General features: G+C 39.2%; 1 protein-coding gene across 4 annotated transcripts in view; it reads left to right on the top strand.

Annotated features, from left to right (window-relative positions):
* Positions 1-20,038, top strand: part of Gpam (glycerol-3-phosphate acyltransferase, mitochondrial) — a 67,782-nt gene that overhangs the window by 32,351 nt on the left and 15,393 nt on the right. For all 4 annotated transcript variants that reach the window (XM_042689662.1, XM_042689661.1, XM_042689660.1 and 1 more), the window contains exons 4-11: positions 3,763-3,836; positions 6,780-6,893; positions 10,054-10,200; positions 10,926-11,022; positions 11,907-12,043; positions 16,031-16,130; positions 16,462-16,674; positions 18,486-18,599. In XM_042689662.1, the coding sequence (XP_042545596.1) occupies positions 3,763-3,836; positions 6,780-6,893; positions 10,054-10,200; positions 10,926-11,022; positions 11,907-12,043; positions 16,031-16,130; positions 16,462-16,674; positions 18,486-18,599 (996 nt within the window). The remainder of the gene's footprint in view (positions 1-3,762; positions 3,837-6,779; positions 6,894-10,053; positions 10,201-10,925; positions 11,023-11,906; positions 12,044-16,030; positions 16,131-16,461; positions 16,675-18,485; positions 18,600-20,038) is intronic.

A 20,038-nucleotide genomic window follows, 5' to 3' on the forward strand; every position in this document is an offset into this window, starting at 1 on the left:
TAATTTTTTTTTCATTTTATTTTATTTTATTTTTTTGTGAACATACTGTACAGAGGGGTTACAATTACATGGGCAGGATAATGCGTACATTTCTTATCAAGCATTGCAGCCTCCTCCTTTGTTTACCCTTCACCTCCCTTCCCAGCCTTCCCCCCCAATCCTCTCCCTCCCCCCCCCCCCCCACCAACGTTGTAAAGCTCGTTTTCGACATGACAACTTGTACTTCTCATTGTTGCAACAGGTCCACCTGTATCCTTAAATGACTTGTTTTTCCCCATCTCCTCCACAAGTTATACTGACATCAAATATAGTGAAAGCAGGGGTTATACTGTGGGGGAGGGACATACAAAGCAACAAAGAAATAATCTTATAAATGCGTTAGAAACAAATGCATGAAAGAAAAAAACATTAAAATACATATCTAAGGGTTCATTTTCCTAACATCACATTATCTGATCTTTTCCGCTTGACTCATACATATACTACATATTGCAAATAAGGGAAACCATGGGACCTATGTTTCTTTGGGCCTGGCTTACTTCACTTAATATAATTTTTTCCAAGTTTTTCCATTTCCTAACAAATGGGGCAATGTCATTCTTTCTGATGGAGGCATAGAATTCCATTGTGTATGTATACCACATTTTCTTGATCCATTCATCTACTGAGGGGCATCTGAGTTGGTTCCATATCTTAGCTATGGTAAATAATGCTGCAATAAACATAGTTGTGCTGGTAGCTTTAGTGTGGTCTTGTTTGTAAACATTTGGGTAATTGCCCAAAAGTGGGATTGCTGGGTCATAGGGGAGCTCTGTGTGAAGTCTTTTGAGGAACCTCCATACTGCTTTCCAAAGTGGTTGAACAAGTTTACATTCACACCAACAATGAAGTAAGGTTCCCTTCTGTCCACATCCCCTCCAGCATCTGTTGCTGTTAGAGTTCTTGATTTTTGCCATTCTAAGTGGAGTGAGGTGGTATCTCAATGTTGTTTTGATTTGCATTTCTTTTATGGCTAGGGATGTTGAGCATTTCTTCATGTGTCTATTGGCCATCCTTCTTTCCTCTTCAGAGAAGTTTCTCTTTAAGTCTTTAGCCCACTTATTTATTGGGCAGTTGTTTCTTTGAGGATTTGTTGTTGGGGGATTTAATTTTTTGAGTTCCAAGTATATTTTAGATTTGAGACCCTTGTCTGTTGTATGGCTAGTGAAGATCTCCCAATCCGTGGGCTTTCTATTGATCTTGCTAGCTGTGTCCTTTGCCATGCAGAAGCTCTGCAACTTCATGCAATCCCATTTGTCCAACCTTTCTTTGATTTGTTGTGTTTCTGGGTCTCTATTCAGAAAATTTCGGCCTGAGCCAAGGAGACCTAGGGTTTCTCCTATTCCATCCTGTAATGTTTTCAGAGTGTCTGCTTTGACTTCGAGGTCTTTGATCCATTTGGAGTTGATTCTGGTGCAGGGTGATATATAAGGATCTAGCTTTAGTTTTCTACAAGTAGTTAACCAATTTTGCCAGCACCATTTACTGAAGAGGCTGTATTTCTTCCATTGTATTGTTTTAGCTCCCTTATCGAAGATTAGATGGCTATAGGTCTGTAGGTTCATTTCTGGGTTTTCAATTCTATTCCATTGGTCCTGAGGTCTGTTCTTATGCTAATACCAAGCTGTTTTGATTACTATGGCTTTATAGTAGAGTTTGAAATTTGGTATTGATATTCCTCCAGCAGTGTTCTCTCCGTTGAGGAGCGTTTTTGCTATTCGGGGTCGTTTATTGTTCCATATGAATTTTTGGATTGCCTCTGCTATTTCCTTGAAGAATGAGGTTGGAATTTTGATAGGTATCGCATTGAATTTGTAGATAGCCTTGGGAAGTATTGCCATTTTCACGATGTTAATCTTTCCAATCCAGGAGCATGGGAGGTTTTGCCATTTTCTAAGTTCAGTATGGTAATTGATCAAGCTGAACTTGATCTCCTTCCATGGCATGTTCATTTAAATAATTTGTGTGGAGTGGAAATACTGTACTGTTTTTGACATTTGCTATAATTACTCTGAAATCCTGCTTGTAAAGAAATCTCTAAAGAAATTTCTTCTCTAAAGAAATTTTACTTAAGTACTTTTTAACATCTTTTTTTTTTTTTTGGTCATGGGGCTTGAACTCTGAGCTTGGGCTCTGTTTCTGAGCTCTTCAGCTCGAGGCCAGTATTCTACCACTTGAGCCACAATGCCACTTCTGTTTTTTCTGGTGATAAATTGGAGATAGGAGTCTCATAGACTTCCTGCTTGGGCTGTCTTTGAACTATGATTCTCAGATCTCAGCCTCCTGAGTAGCTAGGATTATAGGCATGGGCCACTGGTACCTGGCTTTTACATCTTTTTTTGAGGGTACAGTATGTCTTTTTAAATTAGCATTTACTTGTGAGTCATATACCTTTTCTAACTTCCTCTTTCCAACTGAATTGTCTCTAGATTATCTTTGAAGATCATCTACAAAGATAACAAGCTATGAATGTACATTTTTTTCATTATGTGAAAAGTCATACAGGGGAATAGGAAGACCACATTCTTTGGGAGCAAGATCTTAGACTGAATTGAGGAAAATTGTTTTTTTCTCAATTGATGAGTTTTTTGGATCTTTTCAGATCTAACAAGTTTATATTTGAAATCTTCTAAACTTCTAACCAGCCTTAATGGGGACCATGATCTTACTGTGTTATATCAGGAGACTTAGTAATCTAATCATAACCATGTGGTACTTTGCATAGTACTTGTGACTTGTGACAGATCTGTGACTGTCCTTGTGAATGATTTAAGCTAATTCTAGTTCTTTGGGGGTAAAGGTGAAGAGTGAGACAGAAAGGGAAGAGGCCAAAACCCTTTGGCTATCTGACATTAAAAACTGCTGTTGTGGCTGGGAAGGTGGCTTAGTGGTAAAGTGCTTGCCTAGCATGTGTGAAGCCCTGGATTCAATACCTCAGTCCACATAAACAGAAAAAGCCAGAAATGATGCTATGGCTGGAGTGGTAGAGTGCTAGCCTTGAGCAAAAGAAGCTCAGGGACAGGCCCTGAGTTCAAGCCTCAGGACTGGCAAAAATTAAAAAAGCAAAAGCAAGCAAACTAATTTTGACAAATATAACCCCTGCTTATCTGGATGCCCTGATCTAAAGACTGGCCTCTGAAACCCAATGAAGAGGCGGGGTGGGACCAAGGGTGATGTAGCGGACAGGGCTTTGCTTACCTGAGATACTGGGAATGTTTTCCCACCTTCATACTACCTTGTACAGACAGTCCTATATCACCACTTGATATGGAAATGAATGTTAATATTAATAAGTATTAATGAAGTACTTTGAGCTATTTGGATGATTTATTGTACGCTAACCTGTATATTAGGACAGTATGAATCTGATACGGAGGGTAAGGTGGGCATGCCCTGTGTTCACTTCAGTATGTGTTTATGAGGATGTGTGTATGTTTTAACATGTTATGTTTTGATTTTATATCTGCATATATGCATATTAAAAAGCAATTAACTATGAGTTTTTTTAAATGTAGAGATATACTATGAAAAAATTGACTTGTGACCTTTGAAATAGTCAGAGGACTTTTGAATAAACCTGTTTTTCTTTATCATGGTAGATTTTCAAAGCAATGTCCAATTTTATGTTTGGATATTAAAAGTCATCTAGAAATAGGAATGGGAATTCTTCACCAGCAATCTACTTGTCTATTCACTTACTTTATTTTGTTTTGTTTTACACAGGAAAAATTTTTTAACCCTAGCATCCCATCTTTGGGTTTGCGGAATGTTATTTATATCAATGAAACTCATACCAGGTAAAAAGAAACTTTTTATACTTCTACTAAATCACAAAATAAAAATTCTGTAATGTCAATGAGCATACTTTAAGATAAGTCTGGTTTTGAGAATAAATAGAATATGAGCTTCTACCTAGAAGTCTTATGTAAAAATTAGAAGCAGGATAGTCACCAGAAAGATCTAACACTATTAACCTGTGCTGTACCAACAAATATCCCCAGGGCATGTCATTGTACTTGGAGTATACTTTAACTTATTCATAACGTTAACTTTTGCTAAACCTTGGGAAATATTTAAGGAGAGAAGTAGTTTTGAATGTTTTATGATCTATTATGATTGTTTTATACTCCATAGAAAGTGTACATGATTAAAATTTTTGCCTGACCTATAGAATATTAAAAATGTTGTCCTCTACTGAGCAAATGTTCTTTAGCTTATGCAGCTAAGATTTTTCTTAGAATTTTTATTTCCAAATTCCAGACATATGGAGATGGATTGGTAGGTGTCAGAGAGAGAGAGAGAGAGAGAGAGAGAGAGAAAAGGGCCTTTGTTTTATAGAATCTAAGTGAGAGGATAACGAATTAGAAGGCTGTGTGTTTTAGGCAAGAGAAGCAGGAATCAGAACTACTACCAGGCCTTGGAATTGTGAGAAAAGATGCCTGAAGTAGGGAGTGGTAGGCTCAAGTGATGAGAATGCAAATTGGCCTAACAAGTCAAGTATGGACATTTGAAGCCTTTCTGATATTACTAGAGGAAGAGATTCTAAATGAGGATGTAAGACCTGCTACACACACACACACACACACACACGGACTAAAAGTTTAATTCAAGGGATATAAGGGATATATCTCACACACACACACACACACACACACACACACACACACACGGACTAAAAGTTTAATTCAAGGGATATAAGGGATATATTTTTTTTCCTATCCTCAGGCTGCTCTTTTCTCCTCCTCTTCTTCATCTGCCTCCTCCTCCTCCTCCTCCTCCTCCTCCTTCTCCTCCTTCTTCTTCTTCCTTTTCCTCTCCCTCCTTATCCTCTCCTTTCTCCTCCTTCTCTGCTTCCTCTCACTTCTTCACCCTCTTCTCTCCTCCTCCCTCCTTTTCCTCCTATTTCTCTTCTTCCTCCACCTATTTCTCTTCCTCCTCCACCTCTTGTCTGTCTCTCTGGAATTTAAAGGAAAGACTTGGGCCATTGAAGTATTTTTCTTGGTTGATATGGTTGATAACCTAAGTAAAGGGATACAGTATTGTTTGGCTTATTTAAATAAAGATTTTACATATGAAGCCAAAACTTTTGCTGTTATCCCCAAGCAGAGTAGTTAAGAAAAATAGCATTGGTTGTATTGACTTGTTTATATGAGACTGTTCAGTGCAGGAAGCTGCTCCACAGTTATTCGGCTTATGTGTCATATGAAACAAGGTCTAAATATCTTTACAAACAAACATACCCTTACCACTTCCATGCCAACACACTTTCTCTCACATACTGTTACAAGTGCTCTACACTTTCATGCACTTACTCATTCTTCCACACTTTGACACACACAGTGTTTGCAGTCACACACATGCAGTGCTTTCAATCACACACACACACACACACACACACACACACAGTGCTTACATTGACACACACACTGCTTTCAGTCATATGCATAGTGCTTTCGGTCGGTTTCAAGGGAATTTCATACAGAGCTGGACTTTGTATCTTAACCACTGATTCCTTCCACTGGAGGAAGACTTTAGAAAGAATGCTGCATATTTAGCTAACTTTTCAGAAGATTGAGACAAAAGAAAGGAGGAAGGGAAAAAAATAAGAGTAGAGGTAAGGAATGGTGATTCTCACAAGTTATATCCCCAGTGTAAGTTTTCCAGGTCATTTTAGAGTGACTTTGTTTCTGCTTGAAATGTCTCTCTGTCTGCATCACTGCAGACAGAGTGACTGTGCAGGGTTATGTAATCATCGCAAAGAGTGGCAAATCATTACGTAATGCAGACTTGTAGCATTTTTATTCTGAAAAGTAGCTACCCAGACTCCCATCTAAATAGCAAATAGCCACAGTCACTGTGAGGAATATTTCTTGTCCCTCAGTTATATAGAATGTTTGTTGGTAAACAAACTGGGTTATTGAACTCAGTTCAAGTATTTAGGTCATTTCATAGGCTGGTTATTGCTTGATTTCTTTTGTCTGATCAGCCTTTGTTGATTCAATTAGGAATCAGTGATTACCTTAGAAGAAATACTGTAGTAATAATAATAAAAAGTAGTCATATATCATTTATGTTAGGGGAAAAGTACCAAATCTTTCTATAAGCCATATATATATAGATATCTATATGCACACATACCACATACATACATACATATATGTGTGTTTAGGCTATTTCACATTTGATATATTTGCCTTATTAGTGGTATTAAGTGTCAGATTTTTTTCTTTTTCTTTTTGTCGGTCATGGGGCTTACTAAGGGCCTGGCCTCTGTCCCTGAGCTTTATTTGTTTAAGGATAGCACTCTACCATTTTGAGCCGTGGCTCCACTCCAGTTTTCTGGTGATTAGTTGGAGATAAGAGTCTTTCCTGCCTGGTCTGGCTTCAAATTGTGATCTTCAGATCTCAGCCCACTCAGCTAGGATTATAGGCATGAGCCACCAATGCCTAGCTTTAACAGATTTTTACTTTTTTAAAAATTAGGGTTATTATTCAATAAAGTAAGATTATTCAAGCATGAATGCATAAATTATGAGTTTTAATTTTACTTGAGAGTGCATGAAAGACATTGCACACTGAATTGCTGCATAGCATCTTAGAGTACCAAAGCGAATTTGCTAGAGGAGAGCCTAAGTCTCAGAATGGTTGACCTCCAAGGGTTGTTCTTGTTGTGATAGTCTAGGTGTTCCTCAAGGGACACCTAGGACTTTGTTGCTAATTCATTTATATTTACATTCTAGGCACCGCGGCTGGCTTGCCAGACGTCTTTCATACATCCTGTTCATTCAAGAGCGGGATGTCCATAAGGGCATGTTTGCCACCAATATCACAGAAAATGTCCTAAACAGCAGCAGGTGAGGATAGGGACACTGTCGGCAAGGTGCGGAGGGGCGGGGATGTGTGGAACCTTTGGTCTCCTGAAGTGTTTGCACTTCCGAACATGAAATGTTCAGCTGCAAAGGATGGGCATGGGTGTGGGGCGAGGTTGTGGCAGGAGGTAAACAGAACCCTGCAAGAAGAGCCATCCTGTTTTATGGATTCTGGTCTGGATGGATTTTCAGTAGGTGAAAAGCGAATCATGAGCTAGAGTTCAGAGATCCACATGCTTCCAGGGTTCTGTAGTAGTAAGGTTTCTGTTTTGTAACTAGTGATGACATCACATTTTCAGTTTTATAGCCCAAAGGGAATTGAGTTTGTTGGTGTCAAATAGTTAGTACCTAGGGATATATTCATGCCATGGAAATCATTGTTAGAAATCTAAAAGAGTAGAGGTTGTCTTTATTCTTAGAGGCATTTGCTTGTCAACATGGGATGTTGACCTAGCCCATGTGTAGGAAGGAAAATGGGTAGAGGGGAAGGGGATACTTTCTCTCTGACCTCCAAAGTTTCAACAAACTGACACCTGAAAGAGTAGCAGAAGTAATAGGCTTGTGAATTTATTGACATACCCCAGGCATCACAAGAGTGATCATTATCCAGTAACTCCAACGAGACTTCTCTATAGAAGAGAGGGAAGTGAAGGGACATAGGTAATTTTGAAGTTTAGTCAGTGGTTTTCAGGAGATGATGAGTGAGTCAGGAGAAGAGACAGTAGCTGAGGGACAAAAGTCTTCTCTGCTCTGGGAGGCAGGGCAAAGGCAGAGCTCTGTGAACAGTGTCCCAGTGAGACTCCCATCTCTCAGGCGGTGTGTGGGAGCTGCCCTCAGAAGAGAAGTGAAGCCTATCTGGACGTGGTGAAGACTTTCATTCTCCTCTCTTCCCAGGCACTCAACCTACTGAATGAGGTTCTCTGGGAGAGTTAAGACAATCACATTTCTTTTGGAAGAAGTTTCCCCAGGCAGATAAGGGAATTCCAGAGAGCCACTCCCTGTGCTTTGGGTGCAGAGATACAACAGAATGTTCAGAAGTCCTTGGTTCTCAGGCAGCTCCCAAGGCCTTCCAGTTACTTTTAATTTGAAGGCACACAGTATTCCAACCCCCCTATTTTTGTGGTATGGTTTTCTGAGCCCTAGTAGAGGCTCAGAATACATCATCCAGAGCATGGGAGTGTGGATGAAGGTTATTCTGTTCTGTCTTATTGATATTGACCATTTTAGTGGTATTGCTCAATTTAGAGAACAGAAGACGGGTGGATTGAGACCTGGTTGTTTTTAACCATCACGGGGTTGTAAATAAAGCTTCAAAAGTGCTGGCTCTAGTCTTTATTGAATAAGCAAGCGAAGAGTTGATAATAGAGATGATTTCATTCAACCTTCTGAAAATGTTCCTAGCCAGGTGGACTAAATGCTATTCAAGGAATAGCCTGGGTACCTCTGTGTCCTTGGAGCTGTTCCTTTAATATTAATGAATTGTGGAGAGTTTCTGAACTCAGTAGCAATGGTAGATGAAAGTAATTATTTGAAACTCTTGCTAACCTTCAGTATGTTTGGGAAGTCATTAGTGTGTCCATCTTCTGGGTGTAGCATCTTCTTGCTAATATTTTAGTAGTTCATATTTGTTAATAAACTTCCTTTTAGAAATGGTGCACCAGTGTTTTCTGTAGCTTTTTGTCTCATTTGAAATTCAGCACTGAGGAAAAGCAGTATCTTAATTGTTACTATAACTACTTCTTATTTATTTATTTATTTTGTCAGTCATGGGCTTGAACTCTGGGCCTGGGTGCTGTCCCTCACCTCTTCAGCTCAAGGCTAGCACTCTACCACTTGAGCCACAGTGCCACTTCCAGTTTTCTGGTGGTTTGTTGGAGATAAGAGTTTCTCCAGCTTTCCTGCCCGGACTGGCTTTGAATCTCGATCCTCAGATCTCAGCCTCCTGAGTAGCTAGGATTACAGGTGTGAGCCACTGCCACCCGGCTCTACCACTACTTCTATACAGAGTCCTGGTGTCATGTTTTGTCCTTAGCGAAAAATATGTCCTGAAGGAAAACATTACAATTTGTTTATTTATAAGATTGCTGTAGGGGATTCTTGGTTTGCACAGTATTCATGGAGCTTTGGGATTTTAAATTGGCAAATAGTCACCATGTATAGAAAAGCATGACACATTCTATATGATCCTAGTGATCTAAAATGGATTTTTATGTGAACATGTAGGACCTAGAAAGAATTCCAGCTAGAAAGAATTGCAGTCTTGGATAACTCACTCTTTGTTTCTAGTGTGTGTTTCCTGTAATGCACATATTAATTTTTAAAGATTGTTTTTAAAACTATAAAACAAAACTAAAAACCCTTTACATATGTTTCAGCTGTCCCATTATTTTGGGTAGTAACTGGGATGTTAGATGTGGCTTATGAACATTTAACCTCATGTTTTCTTTACTAAGTCAAGTGAAAGAGTTAAACTGCATTAGATTTTTCCCTTTAACTCATTTCTTATTGCTGTTTTGATCTTGAACTGTGCTTTTTTTTAAATTAGTGGTTCAATTTAGGAAAAAAATCTTGAAATATTTAATTCTCCTCTTTGATATTTCCCAGCGATTTTTGGATGCGGTTCTTCTAATAGGGGGACAGTATAAGTAAATATTAAGTTAGGATTTCAAAAGACAAATCACACATCACTTTGACAGTGGGTTTTTTCATGCCTCTGAATAGTTTGCCTAAAAGGATAACTTTTCTTTTTCTGTTTTGTTAGAGTAACATTTTTATTCCTCATAGCTCTCTGTCAGCCACTGTATCTGAATTTAAGTCTGCTTTTAAGATTGCTGGGGGTGATAAGAAATGTACTCATTATCTTGCCCATGTAATTGTAACCCCTCTGTACAGTATTTTCACAATAAAAAAATAAAAATTAAAAAAAAAGATTGCTGGGGATTTATTGATTTAGCCGATTATGAAGCCTGGCACATTATTAATAGAGAGCCAGGGAGAGTACTTCTAAGTTGAGCTTTTTTTTTTTTTTCTTCTGTTATGTCTTATTAAAGAGAACATACATTGTGAACATTTTGTCGTATGATTTCTATCTGGGGAATATAGCATAGAACTAGTTACATTGTATGTCTTTCCATGTTCAATTCAGAGTACAAGAGGCAATTGCTGAAGTGGCTGCTGAGTTGAATTCGGATGGTTCTGCCCAGCAGCAATCCAAAGCCCTCCAGAAAGTGAAGAAGAAAGCCAAAAAGATCCTTCAAGAAATGGTCGCCACTGTGTCACCAGGGATGATCAGGTATGAAAAGACAAAGCAGAAGCTTGCAACCAAACGGGGATAGACTTTGCATTTCCCTCCCTAGTTTTGTGCTCATGGAAGAAGATACTGCCTTGCATTTCTGTGTTCAGTTCAATTCCTTTTTTTTTTTAATTTATTTTTTTTTATTGTTAGGTGATATACAAAGGGGTTACAGTTATGTAAGTCAGGTGAAGAGCACATTTCTTTTTGGACATTGTCACCCCTTCCTTTGCTTTCTCTCAGTTTTTCCCTCCCATCCCACCCACAAGTTATATAGTTCATTTTCAATAGTGTCTAGTGAGGAACACTGCTACTTTTGTTCACCTTTTAGATGTGTACTCAATCTCTGTGAGAAGTAACACCGTGTAGGCTTCAAGCTGTCTTAAACTGTGCCGATGTGTCATAAGGGAGTGGTTTGTGTGTATTACAGGGATCATTCTGCTCACTGAATATTAGCTTGGTCATTTGTCTTTGAAGTACAAAGCGTTATTGGGGTGAAATGGGATCTTAGTCTATAATAAGTGGGTACTTCTATAAGGAATAAGTCTTTAAAGTTAGTCCACTAATTCTTCAGTTCAGATACACAGATGTCTATTCACACACATGAGGTCATTTTCAAGTACTCTTAGGTTGTTGGCTAAGAAACTGAAGGAAACAAAGTCAACCCTATACAGATGGATACTTATATGTGTATAGATCTAATTTTTACAAAATATTTCTTTCAGATTGACGGGGTGGGTGCTGCTAAAACTATTCAACAGCTTCTTCTGGAACATTCAGATTCACAAGGGTCAGCTTGAGATGGTTAAAGCTGCAACCGAGGCAAGCATTTCTGTGAACCTGCTGTTTCTTTGCCCATGTGTATGGACCGATTGTAGAGAGTTTATGGAGTTCTTTTAGAAATGCTCCCCGTGTGTTGTTTTCTGTTTCAACCCACTTGGAAGACTTCCCCTTATTGTGATACTGCAGTGGCCAGCAACACTCCAATCCTCGCCAGTTGGGGGAGAGATGGGGCCCAAGCAGCCTGAGGATAATGTTCAGAATCACTTTTATAAGCTATTGGGAACCAGATGGCACAAATTTCTATTTTATGCACAAGAAACAGAGATACAGGCAGATTAAGAAGCTGTTCTAAATCACAGATATTAAGTAGTTTACCCAGGCCTGGTTCAAAAAGCCTGTGCTTTGTGGGCACTAGTGGCCTACATCTATATTCCTAGCTATTCAGGTGGCTGAGCTCTGAGGATCTCAATTTGAAAGTTGCCTGGGGAAAATAAATCTAAAAAACTTGCATCTTAACCAGCAAAAAGCTGCAACTAGAGGTATGGATCCAAGTGGTAGAGTACCAACATTGAGCATGAGTGAGAGCATGAAGTCTTGAATTTAAGCCCCAGTACCAGCACAAAAAGAAGAAAAAAAAATATTCTATGTTCTTTGTTTCCCCCCTCATGATTTGGGTTACCTCTTAGAAGATGTCTGCAGTCAACTTGAACCCTTGATTACTTTTCTTCTTCCCCCAATTGATTTTTGTTGTTATAATTGCCCTTACATTTAGCTGAATAAGTATTCAATGTAAAGAAGAATTACTATCATAAAATGTTTTCAAAGAGTGAGTTACTGATTAGTGATCCTAAACAAAGCGTGGTTGGAAAGAGGGCTAGGACTTAATGTTTGAATTTGAAATTTGACATTTTTCTTTCTATTAGACAAGTCTGCCGCTTCTGTTCCTGCCTGTGCACCGGTCCCATATCGACTACCTGCTGCTCACCTTCATTCTCTTCTGCCACAACATCAAAGCGCCCTACATCGCTTCGGGCAATAACCTAAACATTCCCATCTTCAGGTAAGATTGGCTCAGTTGGACAGTTGATTGAAAATTTAAAGCTATTCTGACTTTTGTTGTTGCTATTGTTATGTATTTTTTAATTTTAATTTTATTGTCAAGGTGATGTACATAGTTGTTACAGTTACATACATAAGGTAGTAAGTACATTTCTTGTCTAAGATGTTACTCTCCCTCATTTTCCTCCCACTTTCCCTCCCTCCAACGCGCCCCCCCCCCCAAGTTGTACAGATCATTTCCAACATACTATCTTGTGAGTATTGCTATTTCATAGATTCCCCCTTTGTCTTTTGTCTCACTATTTTTTTGTTCCCTTTCCCTTCCATAATTCAGATAAATGTATACCATAAACAAGGCCATACTAAAGCTACCAGCACAACTATGTTTATTGTGACATTATTCATCATAGCTAAGATATGGAAACAACCCAGATGCCCCTCAGTAGACGAATGGATCAAGAAAATGTAGTATGTATATACAATGGAATTCTATACTTCCATCAGAAAGAATGATACTGCCCCATTTGTAAGGAAATGGAAGGACTTGGAAAAAATCATATTAAGTGAAGTAAGCCAGAGCCAAAGAAACATAGGTTTCATAGTTTCCCTTATTTGCAATAATTAGTATATGTCTAGGATAATCTTAGCAGATGAGCAGAATAGCTAATAGCTATGTACATATGACCATATAAGATGATGGTAAGTGAAATGAATTCCCAATACATGGACACAAAAGGTTTTTCTTTGTTGTTGTTATTTTTAATGTACTATATAATTTCTTTCTTCTTCTGTGTTTTTCCCCCTGTGCTTTATCTCCTGTTGTCACTGTATTTGTTACATGTTTTGATACATGTTATTGTAAATAGTGTTATAAAAGTAGTGATTGTGGAGTGTATAAAACTGGAATAGTCCAAAAAGAAAAACATTATCTATCTCCAGTGTTTATATATTTCCTGTGGGATACTTAGTGAACTAACCATACTCAAGTGTGATGAGTAATATTTAGAAGTGGGTAAAAGGTCACATAGTGATTAGTGTATCAGGCTTGGCAGTAGGGCCTGAGTGTTGTTTGGGTGGTGATGGGTAGCTATTACTTTGTAATAATATTCGCTTTCAATAAGAGTAACCTATTACTTTAAACTCATTCTTTGATAGAGCTAGAAATGTGGGAAGTACAATGTGTGTGTTAGAGTTTTCAGGAGAAGGCAGTGCATTCTGTGGAAAATGAAGCCATGGGGTGTGATGGGATTGGGAGGTGGTAGACAGATAGATGGGAGAGATCAGAGGCTGGTAGCTGCACATGTAGTAAGATATGGGTTAAAAGAAGTTCTCAGCCAAGAGTATGGTGTCTGTCCTTTACTTGAAAAATGACAGGTGCTGTGCTTTGAAAGGTGACATTAGATTAGAAGTTCAATGGGTTCTGTTTTTTTTTTTTTTTTTTGCTGGTACTGAGGGTTGAACTTGGGTCCTCACACTGTCACTGGTTTATTTGCTTTGTTTTTTCAGTCAAGAAATGAGTTCTACCACTTGAACCATACTTCCAGTTCCAGCTTTTTGTTGATTAGTTGGATACAAGAGTGTTAGGGATTTTTCTACCTGGGCTGGCTTCGAACCATGATCCTCAGATCTCAGCCTCTTGAATAGATAGGATTGCAGGTGTGAGCCACTGGTACCCAGCTCAATTCTGATTCTAATAGTTTGGGTAAAAGATAATGAGGGCTTCAATGAGAAGTGCAGTAGTACTCGTTGGGAGGAAGGCATAGGAAGATTTGAAAAGTATTTAGTAAGTTGAAAACTATTTAGTACTTTGTGAATGTGTAAGACTTGGTACTAACTCAGATTCAGGTTCAGCAGAGTATTAGGAGAGACACAGGTATTTTCTATTCGCTAAACAGGGTCAACAGTGTGTCTGATCACCACTTGGTAGCCGGTGAGGACTGGGTTGAGCTGGTGTGAGAAAAAAGTAGCTGTAAGGTCAGCTCTGTGAGTAGAAGGTGAAGCAGAGGAGACTCATTTGGATGGAAACAGGAAGGGAAGTGGCCTAGCCGGTGAGAGGGTAGAGCAGTACAGAGTGGCAGCCTGGGCTTCAGCATCCCCAGCCCAGGAGCAGGTTCCCAGCCCACTGGCTCAGTGTTGGACTACGATAGCTAACCAGCCTCATGTGATCAGCAGAGTCATAACCGTCTATTCATGCAGTCATTGATACTTATCCAGATTCCAGGTGCACTTTGGATGAGAGTGAGCACATGTATTTTTCTCTGCCAAGTAGCTTACAATGGGGCATGCTAACAAATAAACATTTAGCTTCAATATACTGTGATTGGACCCTACAGGGCAGGCCTGGTTTCTGGGCAGTAGAATAGCTGTTTTTACTCCCGGGGGCATCCTGTCCTGAGGTCAAGGAATCTGAAATGTGAAGGGCATCATAAAGTTGCTGGTGGACAGTCTCACAGGAGGAAGACTGTTCCCATGGGGTCACAGAGAAGGCTGGCCTCTTCTTGTCATTAGAGCAACCACATTCCCATTTTACTCATACTTTCTCACAATTCAGCCCTTTCATGAACTTTGAGTCAGTTACTGCTTAGCCTTCCTTCTTTAGACATAGACAATTGTCATAAATCACCAGCCTATTTCTCTGCAGCCTTGTTTTGTCACGCTCTTACCCACATAGTCATAAACTGCTTCTGGGGTACATGATTATGAACCTGTGTATGTGTGCATGCATGCGTGTGTATGCATGCTAGTATTGGGGCTTGAACTCAGGGCCTCGCACTCTTGCTTAGCTTTTCACTGAAGGCTGGCACCCTAGCACTTGATCCACAGCTCTACTTCCTGCTTTTTAACTGGTTAATTGGAGATACAAGTTTCATGGACTTTCTTGCCTAGGCTGGCTTTGAACTGTAATCCTCAGATCTTAGCCTCCTGAGTAGCTAGGATTATAGGCATGAGCCACCAAGCCTCCAGCTCATTATGAACTTACATTGCAGGATGAATTCAAAGTGATACTCAGTCTTTATGTAGACTATGGAGGATACCAAAAATACACTAATATAGCTGGCCGTCGGTGGCTTATGCCTGTAATCCTAGTTACTCAGGAGGCTGAGATCTGAGATTCATGGTTCAAAGCCATCCCAGGCAGGAAAAGTCTGTGAGACTCTTATCTCCAATAAACCACCAGAAAACTGGAAGTGGCACTGTGGCTCAAGTGGTAGAGTGCTAGACTTGAGCTGCAGAGCTGAGGGACAGTGCCCAGGCTCAGAGTTCAAGCCCCATGACCAACACACACACACATACACATACAAATATTTAATAATATTTAAATATATTTAAAATATTATTTCTCTATAGCAATATACATAAAAATATTTATTTCTATATCTATTTGAAAAGAATTATTCCATTTGAGAGAATAGGAAGATGCTGTGAGTTTGGAAAACCTGGCTTAGAAAATTGCAACTTCTTATCACAGGTGATCAATGCTGTTAAAATAGACATGGTTTGTGATCAGGATTTTTTGATTCCTGTGTACATGAAGATTATTTTCACCCAGTTTCAAGTTGGTGAATTCTCCTTGGCTTCTTTAAGTAATAATTATTTGAGAATATTTTCCCCAAGGAACTTTTCTTCATTCTGTAAATTTGTTACAGAAAAATTTGAAAGTTTCAGTGTGTCTGGAAATGGGACAATGTCCATATCTTGAGATTGTGGACAGCATTTTAATAATCATTCTTACACAATTTGTGCCATGTTCTCTTCTGGGTAGCACACCAGGGCTAATCCTCTGGCTTGGCACTGCTGTACTAGAACTTTAGTATACATACTGTGAACAGGTGAGACGTGTCAATAACATGAAAATAAATGTCTGCATTTTCCCTGTCAGCTCTCAGGCAACACAGATCATTTTTATACAAATGGCAACTGTTGTGAAGTAACTTGGAATTTGACTTTTTTTTCCTTATAAATAATAAGTGCATTTTTGAATTTATAGTACCTTGATCCATAAGCTTGGGGGCTTTTTCATACGACGGAGGCTAGATGAAACACCAGATGGACGGAAAGATATTCTCTATAGAGCTTTGCTTCATGGGGTGTGTATGATTTCTAATTATTCTTAAAGCCATTACGTTAGCTAGCAAGTGGAAGGACAAAGATTTGATTGGGTTGAAGTGTTTATAAAACTGTTCTCAGAATCTTTTGAATGATGATGGCTTAGGTGTAAGTATGAACTTGTTTTTTTTTTTTGAATTTTCCAAAATACAGTGTTGATAAAGCTTCTTTAATGCTATTTGTGCAGGTGAAATATTTTGTCGTTAGAGAAGTTATAGTTTCTATTTTTTTCTGGGTTTTGCCTGAAAATTTTTTCCAACTTCATCTAAGTTGAGTGGCTAAGTTCATGTGTTGCTTTCTCTCATACTCCAGCATATAGTTGAGCTACTCCGGCAGCAACAGTTCTTGGAGATTTTTCTGGAAGGCACACGCTCCCGGAGTGGGAAAACCTCCTGTGCCCGGGCAGGACTGTTGTCAGTGGTGGTAGACACTCTTTCCACCAACACCATCCCTGACATCTTGGTGATACCGGTTGGCATCTCCTACGATCGCATAATTGAAGGTCACTATAATGGTGAACAACTGGTAAGGGAAGTGCCTATGCAAAATTCAGTTTTGTTTTACAGGTTTTCTTTTAGATCTAATGATTAGCATTTGGTTTTGCTTATAGGATTAACTAAGAGTATCTCTTAGTATTGTCTAACTGGAGAGCAGTTGTGAAACATGGCTGGGGAGGCATGGTGGTCGCCTCTGCGACACCCACTAGGCAGAGATTTTCCTATGCACAATTAGATGTATTGGCCTTGGTCAGAGGACTGGGAAGTGGAGGCTTCTGGCCCCTCTCCTAAGGGCCGGCTGGTTATGTGTGCATTTTATTTCAGTTAAGCCTGAAGAACTGGCGGGCTCATGTGGACAAAAGAACAACAAATTAATTTGAGGGGGAGTGGTATTTATTTTCAGTCAGTTTTGGGGGGGGGGGGGAGTGGATAGTGGTAGTAGTGGGGTTTGAACTCAGGGCCTCGTACTTGTTATACAGAGTAGACATATATCTTACTACTTGAGCAATATCTCCAGCTCACCGGTAAACGTTGTTTTATCCAGTCCCAGAGTTTGAACTCTGGGCTCACATTTAGCTTGCAACTTGAATCACACATCTAGTCCAGTTCTTTGCTAATTATTTCGGAAATGAAGTCACTTGGACTTTTCTTTTGGGGCTGGCCTCAAAACATGAACTTCTGGATCTCAGCCTCCTTCGTAGCTAGTCATGAACTACCATCATCTGGCTGCAATGAACTTTTTACCCCAAAGAATGCATAAATCATAAATATGCACACTGAGTTGTTTACAGTGCATATAGATATATGTAATCAGCATTCAAATGAGGGAAACACATCAAGATTCCACAAGTCTCCCTTGGGCCCCTCCTGTCATCAGTCCCTTCTGAATAACCACTTATCTGACTTCTTACAGAATATATTAGTTTTGCTTGTTACTAAGCATTATATAAATAGGATGAATAGTGCTTACTCTTGGGATCTAGTTCCTTCTGTTCACACAGGTATTTTTGATATTCTTCTCTGTTGCTGTATGTAATTAGTTGATTCTCAAAGCCACTCAGTATTCCAATACATGAATAAACCTTGGTACCCTATATATTCGTTTTGACATCTACCTAGGGGTAGAAGTGATAGATCGTAGAGTATGTATGTTGAACTTTCATACATTTTGGTTCTTCTACCTTACCACACCTACCAACAATGTGAGGAATCAAGTTTGGTCCTGAATTAGTGTACTTGTTTCAAACTTGCCGCTTTAAATAAGTGAGGCATTCAAGGACACATGACCTCTGTAGGTTTTATACTTTAAGGGATGGACTTGGATTACCAGATGAGTGGCATTCTTCCTATGTGGTCAGTGTGTCCTTGAATATCCTGACTGTATATGCAAGGGTGTCTTTCACGATTCCCCTTCTATGTACAACAAATGCTTGATAAATGCTTTCTGAGCAAATAATCAGCTCTGTGGACACTGTGAGGTTAATAATGACATTTAGTGCTTTGAAGTTAGGTATTAGGCTTGGTAATCCACAGACTTCAGATAGGTAGCCCCTTGGACTGCTTACAGAATGGTTTTTAGGGTGTTATGGCATTTTGTCCTTCATTACTTTGTAGCTATACTTAGGTGAATTATGGGAACTAAATGGAATAGTAGTAAATATTGACTCCCTAACTCATTACATCTTTTAGCTTCTGTAAACACTAAACATTTTCTCATAGGTATTAGTTAATGTGTAACTTGTTTTCTTCTTTTGATCTTGTACTCCTATCCTTTGGAAAGCAGAATGGCTGTACCTGACTTATTTCTTACTGTGTTGTTTTTTCGCCTCTGGAATTTAGGGCAAACCCAAGAAGAATGAGAGCCTGTGGAGTGTAGCACGAGGTGTTATTAGGATGTTACGGAAAAACTATGGCTATGTCAGAGTGGACTTCGCACAACCATTTTCCTTAAAGGTGAGAGCCTGTTGGTATCAACTATGGTCAAAGCATTGTCTGGAGGCAAAAAAAACCCTGAGGGCTTGTTCCAGCTCTAATCCAATGTTTGCTGGCTGTGACATCCTTTTCCTTTCTTGAAAAGCAGCACTATGAGAAAAGGGACCTCACCTGAACTTTTTAGTCAAAGTGTGCCTAGTGACACAGAGGTGAGATGACTATCTTTGGGAGATGCCAAGCTATTTATTGCTATTAAAAAAGAAAAAAAATCCACTGGACATAGATGGCTCACACCTGTAATCCTAGCTACTCAGGATGCTGAGATCTGAGGATTGTGGTTTGAGGCAACTCTGGGCAGAAAAGTTCCTGTGATACTCTTTATTTCCAGTTAACCACTCAAAAACCAGAAGTGGCACTGTGGCTCAGTTCTAGCCTTGAATACAAGGAGGCTCAGGGACAGTTGCCCAGGCCCTGAGTTCAAGCCCCACAATTAACAAAAGAAAAAAAAAATCATGAGACTCTTGCATATTACTTTATGATACATGTTGGTGTCCTGTATTATGTTTTAAAGTTTAATAGGTATTGCATTTAGGGGGAATTTTTAAAAAATACTTAAAATACTTCCCCTAAAATCCAGATAAAATGGATAGGATGATGCTGTATGCTAAAGTAGGATCCAGTATTCTAAAACCCCAAGGGGAATTCCAATCTCATTAAAAGCCTGGGACTGCCAGTTCCCTGAGATCCCGCCATCTTAAATTCCATTGATTTTCAAATTGAATAAAGGAGAGAGAACAGAGAAAGGTATAGGTAAGAAACTGAAGCAGGAGCAGAGGTCCTGACTCTCCTGTTCTACATCTACTTTTACAAGAATATGAGCTAAGAAAAAGGCTTTACACTATAGCAGGAGGCTTAGCTGAAATGGTAGAACCCTTGCCTAACTAGCAGGGCCTGTGTTCAATACCCTCTCCTACAAATGGAAAGAAGATTCTGACTGCTACGTGGATTCTTTCTGGCCTTCTGCGTTTTAACTGTGGAGGAACTGCACCATTTCTTGTTCTTGGTCTTTTATTTTTTTTAATGATCACACAGCTTCTCTATTGGAGAATAGAGCACAATTCACTTTGGTATTGCGCTTTTATTAAGTATTACGGGCCTCAGATTGCCAGATTTCCTCCAAATGTGGTTGTCTCAGTTATCAGTGTTACTAATTTTGGAGTTATATAGTTTCCAAACAAAAGTCAGGTTTCGTTTTTAAATTTTTTTTATTAGTAATTTTTTTATTGTGAAAATACCATACAAAGGGGTTACAATAACATGAGCAAGGTAATGAGTACATTTCTTATCAAATATTGTTGCCTCCTCCTTTGTTTCCCCTAACCAACACCCACCCCCACACACCAAAGTTGTAAAGTTCATTTTTTGACATAGTATCTTGTACATTTCATTGTTGCAATGGA

This window comes from Dipodomys spectabilis, unplaced genomic scaffold (assembly GCF_019054845.1).
Source record: "Dipodomys spectabilis isolate Male_0828 unplaced genomic scaffold, ASM1905484v1 ptg000125l, whole genome shotgun sequence".
In the NCBI taxonomy this organism is placed as follows: Eukaryota; Metazoa; Chordata; class Mammalia; order Rodentia; family Heteromyidae; genus Dipodomys; species Dipodomys spectabilis.